Consider the following 11,697-nt stretch of genomic DNA (forward strand, 5'->3'; position numbering starts at 1 on the left):
AATACCCTTGATAGAAAAATAAAATAAGCTTCCAGACCTTCTCTTCTCAACTCCAACCCCCACGGCCTTCTCCTTTTCTTCCCTTTTCTATCCTTCCTCCTTCCACTCACGCCAGCCACACCCAAGCCAACTGCAGCTGTCCCAATCTTCCCCTTCCCAGTCAAGCTCCTGCAAGCACTCTCGGGCAGTCCCCGCTACAAGTACATAATAAAGTTCTAGAATCAACTTTTTAGTTATATCAAATAGTAACTACTAGCCATAAAAAGTTAAATATGCATATTAATTATTTATAATTAGGCATATTGTTTTGTCTAAGCCTTATTCATTTCTGATGTAAGGCAGGACTGCATAAGACCTATATGTATCTTAGCATTTTTATGGCAGTATCATTAAAACTAGAATATGCTGAATATATAAATTGTCTACATTACTGAATGAAGTATAGTGTAGTGAGATTTGTCTACCACACATGCAGTTAGTTACCTTTTTTCTTCCTTGTAATCTCTTGGGATCTTCAGACAGCCTCCAGTTGCCTTGAAGCAAAATACCTTTAGTAGGTGATAACTGAATATAAGCCTTCAGGTTTTTTGTACTGCCAAGGAGTAACTTTTGATTTGAAACATTAGATTAATCAAAGTAAAAATATTACAAATATGGTGATTATTTTCTTATCTTTTGTGTTTCTTTTTTGTCGGTTTTATAGGTAGAATCTCTCCACAATGAAATAAGAGAGAGAGAGGATGATTATAACAGGCTTTTTGCAGAAAAAGAGCAAATAGAGAAAGTGCTTACTGCTCGTAATGAAGAAATAGAAAAGCTGGAAAGACAGGTCAGGGAGTTGCAATGTCTGAATAAGGACGCGACAAAGAATGTTGATAGACTCATGCAGGAACTGGGAAAAATGAAAAAGAAGGAAATTGAACTAAAAGAAGTAAGCTTAATTTTGTAATTTTACATTTTTAGTAAGAAGGGATTTAGAATGTATACAGGACAGCTAATAACTGAAACTGTGTTTTTTTTCCAAATATACAAACTTCTCAATGGAGATGGGAAAATGCAAATGGGTAGTAAAGAAAAATGGAGCTACTCACCTATTTTGGCTCAGTCTTCTAACATGGGCATGCATTTGGCAGGCATTGTGAGGAGCAGGAAGAGGTCTGAAAGCTCAAGACTGATTGAAATATAATCAGGTGATATCTGTTTATTTTGAATAAAAGGTAAAGGAAGTACTTTCAGATTTTATTCTACTAGGCATTGCCGGCTAGGGGGGCGGTGCTCATTTCCGTTTCAAGGCCATTGAGCCAGCATTGTCCAAAGACACTTCCGCAGTCATATAGCCAGCATGATGTCATGGAGCGCTGTTACCTTCCCACTGAAGTAGTTCCTATGTATCTCGCATTTGCATGTTTTTGAAGTGCTAGGTTGGCAAGAACTGGGGCGAGGACAGGAGCTCACCCTGTCACATGGTGTTTTGATCTCGAACCTGGGCTGCCAGTTTTCCAGCCTACAAGCCCAGCATCTTAACACTAAGGCACCATGCTGCCCTTATTTTGAATAGGTTTTTGTTTATTAATCTTATTTCAGTATTATTGATAACTTTCTTGATAGAGTGTAAGAATATATTCTCATCAAGGTTACCCAAAGTATGACAATCATCCCAGCTGCTCAGGTAAGCAAGCTAGGGACCTATTGTATATTGGACAGATGCTTGAAGTGGACAATCACTTTAGTAACAATGGCCAAAGCATCATTTCATTTTATGTGGGAGAAAGCAATGGTAAAACCATTTCTTTATTTGACCAAGAAAACCACTTGGTTAGACAGTATTAAGTGATTGCCAATATAATGCCAGACATTAGTTCTCTCAGGTCAGATGCACTCAGCCTGGTATTGAGAAAATGCTGTGGATCTAATAGTATCAATGAAGTGATTAGATTAAAGCATTCAGGATATCCAGTTGCTGAAGTTTCTGGTCAGAGAAAGAAAACTTGGATAATGAAGATTTTGCTTCCTGGACACTTTTGGATTTATTTTATAGATTTTTGGCTGCTAATCACAAAAATAACATGTAATTTTACCTGTTGCTTAATGTTCTATAGAAATTTTATGTTTTTACACAATGGCAGTGTACACCTTCAGTACTTGGTGGCTATGCTGCACACATGAAAGAAGCATATAGAATATGAAACTGTTGTTGAAGCACATCCAGTACAACATGTACAACTGCAATATCTATGGAGATATTGGCTCTGCTGCTTGAAATGCATCTCGTATATACCAAGTACTGTTGTTACATATGTAAATGAGACAGCATTGCAAGAGAGTCGCATTACATTAAAAAGAAATGGCCACTCTGAAAGAATTTGGTTCCAGGACAGAAAAATATGACAGATGAACCACTTGTTGACCCAACAAAGATATTTTTGCCTCTCCTTTACATAAAACTCAGGTTGATGAAAACATTTGTTTCCAAGAAAACTGATGCCAAGATTAAGGAAGGCATCTTGGATGGTCCACAGATCAGATAAGTTATCAATGTCAAGCAGTTCGATGATCTTTTAGTGAGGCTAGAGAAAATTGCCTGGAAATCATTCGGAATATTGTTGAGAATTTTCTTGGCAACTACAGAGCACCAAAGTACATTCAGCTGGTTGACAAACTTCTTATAGCACATATGACCATGAAGTTCAACATGTCACTAAGATTCAATTTCTGTATTCACACTTGAACTTCTTTCCCCCAAAATCTAGGTGCAGTCAGTGACAACCATGGTGAAGATTTTCATTAGGATATTGCCATAATGGAAAAATAATATCAGGGCAACTGGAAACTATTAATGCTGACTGGCTGGCTATTGTTAGACACTGCAGTGAGGAGCATCGGGCACTTGAGTACAAATCAAAATCAGCAGTTAACAGTTCTGGCCCTGTTGAACTCCTGCAAGCAACATGAAGTTTAATATGATGATTATCCAAGTTTATACTCAATGACTGATATAGAAGAAAAGGAGGTTGATGAGTTTTATGGTCAAGTTCAATCTGAAAATGAACACAACATATAAGCAAGATGAGCTGCTTATGGTTGGAGACTGGAATACCAAAGATGGAGATATTGACAAAAATGTAGTTGGACTATGCAGCCTAGGAAACAAAAATGAAACAAAAGAATTATTTACCAACTTATGCTGATCACATTGCAAGATGAGCAAAGCATGAAGGACTGAGTGCAGGGACCCATGATCCAGGAAAGAGCGTAACTAGCATGCAACACAAAATTGTACAAAGGCTCTCCTTAGCCACAACTGCCAACTGCTCTTCAAGCAGGAGTTGTGAGTCTAGGAAACCCCCCCCCCCAAGTTGTACACAGGGTCTGTCTGGTGCAGTGCAACCTCATTCAAAACTAAAGATGATCCATGAAATTATAGCCACTCCAAGTTTTATCAGAGTTCAACCAAAGTCTGTTGTCCCCCATCCAGATCCCATAGCCTCCAAGTGCTGCAACAGCAACATGTGGGTCATCTGGGACGAAGATATAAAAGAGTATTGTCAAGAAAATTGATGATGCCTTATTCCATGGTGGCAGATGATGTGTTCCAGCGGCTACTACAGATGTTAAAGAGGAGCAGAAACAATACCAAGCCCTGCATATGCCGCAAAGAAGTGGCCATGGACTGGACCTCTCACTCTCTTATCAACACTGATTAGGACCAGCCTTGGAGAAAACAGCCAAACCAATGCAAGACTGCGCCACTCAGATTCTGCAGCCAAAAGGATACTGTGGTCAGTAGTATTGAAGACTGCTGAGAGTTCAAGGAGAGCAAGAATGTATGCACTATTCCAATCCTGTTTTTACGAGATCATCAAATCATAACAAGTGCGATCAGTACTGTTCCTGTCCCGGAACCAGGTCTGAAATCCATGTGGATTTTAAGAACATTAAATATGTTCAAAGGGTAGCAATGATAATCAAGAGAATAAAAAGCTAAGTCCAATGAGGAGAAAGTTTATTATGGATTTGAGTTATAGGACGTGAGATAGCAGTTTAATATTTCAAAAAAGGACTTCTGGAATGAAACAAACCCCAGAGCAGTGGGGGAAATTCTCTTTATTGGATGTAACTCAAAAACAAGATGTAAAGAGTCGTTTGATTAGAATTTTTTTACTGGGAATGGGGGAGTGGACTGGATTGCCTAAATAGCTTGTTCAATCATAAGGTTTTGTGATCTTGAATTATCTTCAGATTAGACAGTTAATACATATAAAGTCTTTTCAAGTGATGGTCACATGCTTATTGACTTTCATGTCTAGAGCAGTGCTTGCGTCTTGCTTTGGGTGTTCCTAGAACAGTGGTTCTCAACCTTTTTAATGCCGCGACCCCAACCGGTCGTAAGTCGAAGACTAAACCGGTCGTAAGTCAAGGACTAAACCGGTCGTAAGTCGAGGACTACCCAACCGGTCGTAAGTCGAGGACTTTCCCTGCCCGGGAGCGCCACGCATGCATGGTTCCGCCCCCTGCGCCAGCCGAGGCGTAGCTGGCAAGCGGCAGAGACGGAGCAGGCCGACCACCAGCTGGCCCAGCCCAAGGGAGGTAAGGCACCCGCTGGAAAAGGGGGAAGAAAATGGCGGACAAAAAAAATGGCGGACAGCCTTGCTTGGCGACCCCCATGAAATGGTCGATCGACCCCAAATGGGGTCCCGACCCACAGGTTGAGAACCACTGTCCTAGAAAGCTAAAACATCATCAGGCTGTATGAAAAAGTATTTACTTACACAAGCATTTTTTGATGTTTTACAGGATAAAGAAACATTGCAGCAGCAACATAACAAAAATTTAATTCTGATTTCCACTTTGCAATCTAAACTAGATGAAGTTAGACATAGAGTGCTTACTGACACTAATGTGGCTCATATGCTAAAGGAACAACTAAAAATACAGGAAGAACTTATAACAAAAAAAAGAGAGGTAAATCAAACATAACTCAGAACTCAGTCGGAACAAATCTCATATTGATTCTTTGTGTAAAAATATAATTAGCAGTGAACTCCTATTCCAAAAATATAATTTATAAATGTATAATGTCTTTTGTAAAAGTCTACAGTTCCTTTTTCCTTTTGTTTCCAGATGCTTATGCAGGTAGTGCTCATTTAAGGACCATTTTTTTTAGTAAGCGTTTGAAGTTATGATAATGCTGAATAAGATTTATGACCATTCTGCAAAATTGCAGCCATTGCAGTATCCCTGTGGTCATATGATTACAAATTGGGCACTTGGCAGCCAGCTGTTAATTATGATGGCCATAGTGTCCCACATTCACATGATCACCATTTGTAGCTTTCACTATTAGCTTCTGATGAGCAAAGTCACTTGAGGTTGCAGATGGCAGTCATGTGACATCATTTTTAAGAGTCATGTTAGATTTGCTTAGCAACCACAACTGGAACTATGAGAACTGTTGAAAGTCAATGTATGTGATGTCATGCTTTACTGACTGCATCACTTAGTGACCTTGCTCCCTTTCCCAATTACAGATAATTCTTTACTTATGACCATAATGGAGCCAGGAACTTCTTTCATACGTCATAATGGTCATAAATCAAGACAACCATATGGCCACTTGATTTGACAACATTGCAGCAGTTGAAAAGTTTCCTAGCAAAATAACATGATAAATTGTGTTCATATAATTGTGGGATGCTCCAAATGGCCATAAATGTGGGCCAATTGCCAAGCATCTAAATACAATTACATGACTGCAGAGGGGGCAGCCGTTGGAACTTTGAATCCAGATCATAAGTACCTTTTGGAGAGGTTGGGGGTTGTCATAATTTTGAATGGTTGCTAGCTAAGTCATGGGTTGTAAATTGACTTGTTAACCAAGAACTACATTTATCAAGGAAAATTTCTTGACTTTCCTTTAAGTGGCAGCTACAGGATTTATTTTATTTCCCACTACAAAGGTGCATGTAAGGACCTGCCTCCGTTTCTCTAGCAAGAAAGCAGAACTCTTGAAACTGGCATCATTTCAAAAGAAACTTTTATTGGCAGGTACAGAAAGCAGGAAAGCTAGGCAGGATCTGAGGACTTCCCACCCAAATCAATAGGTTAAACCTGCAAAACAATAACCCCACCCCAACTGTCCATCCGGTTGGTTCAAACAGGCCAATCCACAGGTGACATCGAGCTTGGAAAAGCATCCAATAAGGCGCCTCTCTCAAGGTTGTTAGGTCTTCTCCGGTTCCTTCCTGCGCTCACATAAGGCAGATGGCCCCAAGGCATTCCTTTCACACCCCATAAAGGATACATCAAAGCAGATAGAGGAAATGGTCTACATGCACTACAAGCCCCCTCCCCCTCCCCCCATAGGAGAATGGCAGAACCCGAATAACCTAAACCCAGAGAATATGCATGATTAATAATTGAGAGTTCTGACATACTGCCCCCCCCAAGAAAAATAAAAGGTCCACCTGCAGAGAGAGAAAATAACAAAGAGGGAGAGAGCTGAAACAACAATGTTAGTCAAGCTTAGCCGGGTAACAGGCATGGAACTTTTTTTAGCAGTTGAGGAGCCCTGACATGCTTTTTATGCACCCACTCATTTTGTGATGGTGGGAGGTCTTTCCATTCCCCCAAATATTGGGTTGACTCATGATGTTTCTTGGAGTCTAATATTTCTTTAATTTCAAAATGTTGCTCCTCTTCCACCATAATGGGTTTTGGGGGGGAGCTTCTGTTGGCCTTAAAGGGGAGGTTAGTTCCCGTTTAAGCAGGTTGCAATGAAATACAGGATGGACCTGTCCCAATGGTTTTGAGAGTTCCAATTCCACTGTTACTTGGTTAATTATGCATTTTATGGGGAAGGGTCTTATGAATTTTGGTCCTAGCATTTTCAATGGCTGGAGGGATTTTAAAAATTTGGTTGAGAGATATACTTTTTCCCCTATTTTGAATGGTTTAGCTTCCATTCGTTTCTTATCTGCCTGAACTTTATAAGCTTCTCTCGCTTCATCTAAAGCTTTTCTAACCACAGGCCAGGTGTTTTGTAGCTGTTTAATCCACTCTTTCAAAGAGGGGATGGTGGGCTCGTTGACAGGTAATTCAGGCATCGGGTTGAAACTTTGTCCTGTTGCCAGAAGGGTGTATAGCTGATACTTGAATGCACTGCATTGTTGTAAGTGACTTCTGTGAAAGGCAACAGCTCAGTCCAATTGTCTTGTTGGTAATTTATGAAGCATCTCAGGTATTGTTTTAATACTGAGTTTGAACGTTCTGTCTCACCATTCATTTGCAGATGATGACTAGATAACAGTCCTTGACTAGTACCAAATAGGTCCATAAAAGCTCTCCAGAACTCAGAGGTGAACTGGACCACCCTGTCTGATATAATGCATTGTGGGGGCCCATGCAGCCAATATATATATGCAGTACAAATAATTTAGCTAGGGCTTTAGCAGTGGGAATCTTCTGGCAGGATATGAAGTGGATCTGTTTAGAGAATAGGTCCGTCACAACCCAAATGACAGTGTTCGCTGCACTTTCTTGCAATTCTACTATAAAATCCATAGAGATCTCTCTCCAGAGTGCTGAAGAGCTGGCCACCACTTGTAATAATCCTGGCGTTTTCCCGTCTCCACTTTGCTGCTGCACAGACGGGGCAGCTTGCCACATAGCTTTCAATGCCCTTTTTTATAGATGGCCACCAGAATTGCCTTTTGGTGAAATGGAGAGTTTTCATGAACCCGAAATGCCCCAACATTTTTGAGTCATGGCAGAGTTGCTTGATTTTTACTCTCTAGGTTTTTGGCACATATAACTTTTCTCCTACCCAGGGCAGCTCGTCCCTCATTGAGGAAAGGTTCTTCTGGTTAAAGAGCCATTTGTCGGTTTCTAATGCTCATCTAAACTTGACCCCTGATTTGCTGTTCAATGGTGGATTTTTCCTAAGTCTTTCCTTTGCGGTGGTCGGAGCCTCTATGTCACTGTTCCCTGGCCTTGGTTTCTTTGCCTGAGCTCTCGTTACAGAAGCCGTTAATTGTTTTGGGGTCATCGGGTTTGATTACTCTGGACTTTACGCTATTGTATTGCGGTATCCGCGACACGGCATCAGTTAAAAAGTTCTTTCCCCCAGGGATGTACTTGATTGAGAAATCACACCGTGGAAATGCTGGGAAATCACACCGTGGAAATGCTGGGCTTGTTTTGGGGACAATTTCCTTGAGGTTTTTAGTGCTTCAACATTCTTGTGATCGGTCCACACCTGAAAGGGGTTTTTACTTCCCTCCAGAAAATGTCTCCACGTGAGCCCATCGCATCACATATGCTTCTTTTTTCCATACTGCCCACCTCTGTTCCATTTTAGTGAGCTTTTGGATATGTATGTGCAAGGTTGCAATTTTCCCTCCTGATTCTCTTGGAGCAGCACCGCCCCTACTGCAACATCGCTAGCGTCTGCCTAAATGACAAATGGCTTCTCCGGGTCTGGGTGTTTTAACACCGACTCAGCCGAAAAAAGTCTTTTTAACTTCTCAAAAGCTGCTTGGCACTCCATAGTCCAATTCAACGGCTGACTGGGTTTCGGTTTCCCATCATTTTCTTTTTAGTAGGTTTGTGATTCAATTGCAATTTGCAATTTGGTCGAAAGAGGGAATAAACTATCTATAGAAATTCGCAAACCCAAGGAAGCTTTGCAATTGCTTCTGCGTGTGAGGCGGCGCCCACTCCAACAATGCCCGTATCTTCTCTGGGTCCATTTCTATCCCCTGATGGGAAATCCGGTAACCCAAATAACTTTTTCCTTGTGGAACTTGCACTTTGATAGCTTAGCATAGAGGCGTGCTGCACATAGCTTGTTTAAAACTGCTCTGACCAATTTGATATGCTCCTCCTTTGTCTCGATGAATATTAGGATGTCATCCAAATACACCAGAACCCCCTTGTACAAGTGCTCCTGGAGAACCTCATTTATCGGCTGCATGAATACTGCAGGCACCCCTTGTAATCCAAAAACAGAACTCAGAACTGGAAGCACCCCAAGGGGCAATTAAATGCCATTTTCCACTCATCCCCTTCTTTTATCCTAACTCGGTAGTATGCTTCTCTTAAATCAGGGGTGCGAGATGATATTCCAGGGGGTGCAAAAACTTGGCTTTTCAAAATTGTAGTGTATATGCATAATTCGTTGCCGTTATTTCAAACTTTTGTAAGGGGTGTGAGAATATATCAGAAGCGTTCTAGGTGTACGGGGTATAGAAAAGGTTGGGAACCACTGTCTTAAAGCCAGTTTGGAGAATATTTTCCCCTTGGAAAGGTGAGCCAGCATGTCCTTCATTAATGGCAAGGGGTAGATGTTCTTGCAAACAGCGTATAGAGACTTATAATCCACACACAGGCTTAGAGACCCGTCTTTCTTCTCCTGGAATAACACAGGAGCAACTGTTTTCGGCAGTGCTGGCTGAATAAACCCCCACGCTAAATTCTTTTCGATGAACTTCTGCAGCTCCTCAAGATCTGTAGGAGTCATCGAATAGAGCTTGGGTTTTGGTAGTTTAGCTCCCGGCAGGATTTTAATGGCGCAGTCAGTGGGCTGGTATTCTTTAGTATGCTTTCTAATGGCCTGTCACTTGCGGCTGCCACCACCTTGGCCATTCTCCCCACTCTCCTTTTTGGTACCCTGTCCTGTGTTACAGCCTTCCTTTTCGGAAACCTTAATTCCCTCGTTCTCCAATTTACTCTTGGATTCCAAATTTTCAACCATGTCATCCCCAAAATCGGGCCATTCCATGCCAGGGGTTACAATGAATGTTGTAGTCTCTGTATGATCCCCCATCTTGAGTTCAATCGGCCGGGTGGCCAGGGTGGCTGGAACTCCCCATGAGATGGACCCATCTAGTTGCCCAAAGGAAATGGGTTTCTTCAGCCTCCTCACCGGAATCCACAAATTCCCCACTAGGGTTGGGCTGATTAGGCAGCGGGTGCAACCCGAGTCTATCAATGTTTTTAGGGCTACTTTCTCTTTCATCTCTGGGCTGAACAGTTCTATGGGTCTGGTGAGGGGCATGATGGGTCCACTTAACAAGTTCATCCAAATCGCTGTCAGGTTTCCAGTGGTTTCTCCAGCAGAGTTGGAGTTTCCCCTCCCTGCGGCTTGGAGGGCTGGACCTCTACAACTTCGGTGCCTCTCATGGCGGTCTCCCGGGGTTGCGGTGGTGGCTTTCCAGGTTTCCCCCCTACGATGTGGTCTGCCCTCAGGATCGGTGCTTTCGAACGGCACTCTGCTGCTCGATAACCTTCTTTGCCACATCTGAAGCAGGCAGTCGAACGCAGGTTCACGGTCGGGATCTTTGCCATCTTTTTTCCTTTTGAGGGGAAACGTCTCCAGGTCCGGCCCATTCGCTGTTGGCTGCATACTAGGTCAATTTCTGCATCTTCCGCCATTATGTACCAGCCGTGAAGGCATGCTGGATCCCCCCAGGTGATGCAAGCCTGGTAGAGGTTGTCGTTCAACCCGTCCTTGAACAAGCCAATCAAGATTTCCTCCAGCCAGTTGAGGCAGCCCATCAAGTCTCGGTTTACTCGGCCACTTGTTGTCTGCCCTGCTTTATGGTTTTGATGCACTCCCTTGTTTTCCGATCAGCTAGCGGGTCCTCAAACCTGCGTCTCAGGGCTGCCATGAACAGGTTAAAATTCCGGAGCTCGGGAACATCAACGTCATGTAGGGACACCATCCACCAGGCAGCCGCACTTTCCAGGGACAGGGCTATGATCCTGACACGCTCACGGTCCCCAGGGATGTCCCGCCCATATTCATGCATGTAGCTCAGGACATGGGCTAGGAAAAAGCCCAACTGCTAGGGCGATCCATCGTACTTTACCCCCAGGGCTGGAACCTAGTGGTCAGGCAGTTGAATCCCTCTTCTTCTGGCTTGGTGTCCATCTCGTCCAGCTGGGATGGCACGGGCTGGGATGGTCACCTCAGCTGTCACTCCAGCGGCTTCCGGGGTGCTCGTGGAAGGGCTGGGGTTTGCGAATTCGCTCTCCTGGACCTCTTCTTCCTCGTCCTGGCCCATGGCTATCTAACCCCAGCAGGGATTGGCCTCTTTTTCCTGGAGGTTTTTGAATGCCTCCACCAGCATGCAGATGGCTTGCTTGAGGAAGTGGTCGGAGCGCTCTCACCCTCATCTTCGCTGACATTTCGCGATCTCTCCATCTCGCACTTCCAATCGGGTTGATGGCTGCTGCGCTTGAGGGTGACTTTCCTAGCTTTCTTTTTTCTTTTTTTTTTTTTTAAATTTTTTAAACTTTTTATTTATAAAACAATTAAAAAAAAAAACATTGGATTTGACGTGACATTCCAGTATATACATTCTTATCAGATTATACCATATTTTACAATGAATTCATTATCTCTACATATACATTAAATTTTATATACATTATCTATTCTAAAGTAACATACATTTCTATCTTATCATTCGTCTTTAATCCCAGCCGTCCTTTTCAAGTTCCTCCAGCGGTAAAATTTATCCCAGGTTTCAAAAAAAATTGATCCACATTTATCTTTTAGTATCATTGTGAGCCTGTCCATTTCTGCACATGCTAATATTTTATGTATTAACTCTTCCTCTGTGGGAATTTCCTTACTCTTCCATTTTTGCGCAAAGGCAAGCCTGGCTGCTGTCAAGATATGTAGCAACAGGTAGA

The 11,697-nt window shown here is 42.5% G+C and overlaps 1 protein-coding gene across 4 annotated transcripts in view; it reads left to right on the forward strand.

Annotated features, from left to right (window-relative positions):
- PCNT (pericentrin) overlaps positions 1–11,697 on the forward strand; it is a 123,257-nt gene that overhangs the window by 56,706 nt on the left and 54,854 nt on the right. For 3 of the 4 annotated variants that reach the window (XM_015812329.1, XM_015812333.1, XM_015812331.1), the window contains exons 22-23: positions 704–931; positions 4,795–4,962. In XM_015812329.1, the coding sequence (XP_015667815.1) occupies positions 704–931; positions 4,795–4,962 (396 nt within the window). The remainder of the gene's footprint in view (positions 1–703; positions 932–4,794; positions 4,963–11,697) is intronic. The other variant, XM_015812332.1, reaches the window with a different exon arrangement.

The sequence above is a fragment of the Protobothrops mucrosquamatus genome, unplaced genomic scaffold (genome assembly GCF_001527695.2).
Source record: "Protobothrops mucrosquamatus isolate PMUCROS unplaced genomic scaffold, P.Mucros_1.0 scaffold78, whole genome shotgun sequence".
Lineage (NCBI taxonomy): Eukaryota > Metazoa > Chordata > Lepidosauria > Squamata > Viperidae > Protobothrops > Protobothrops mucrosquamatus.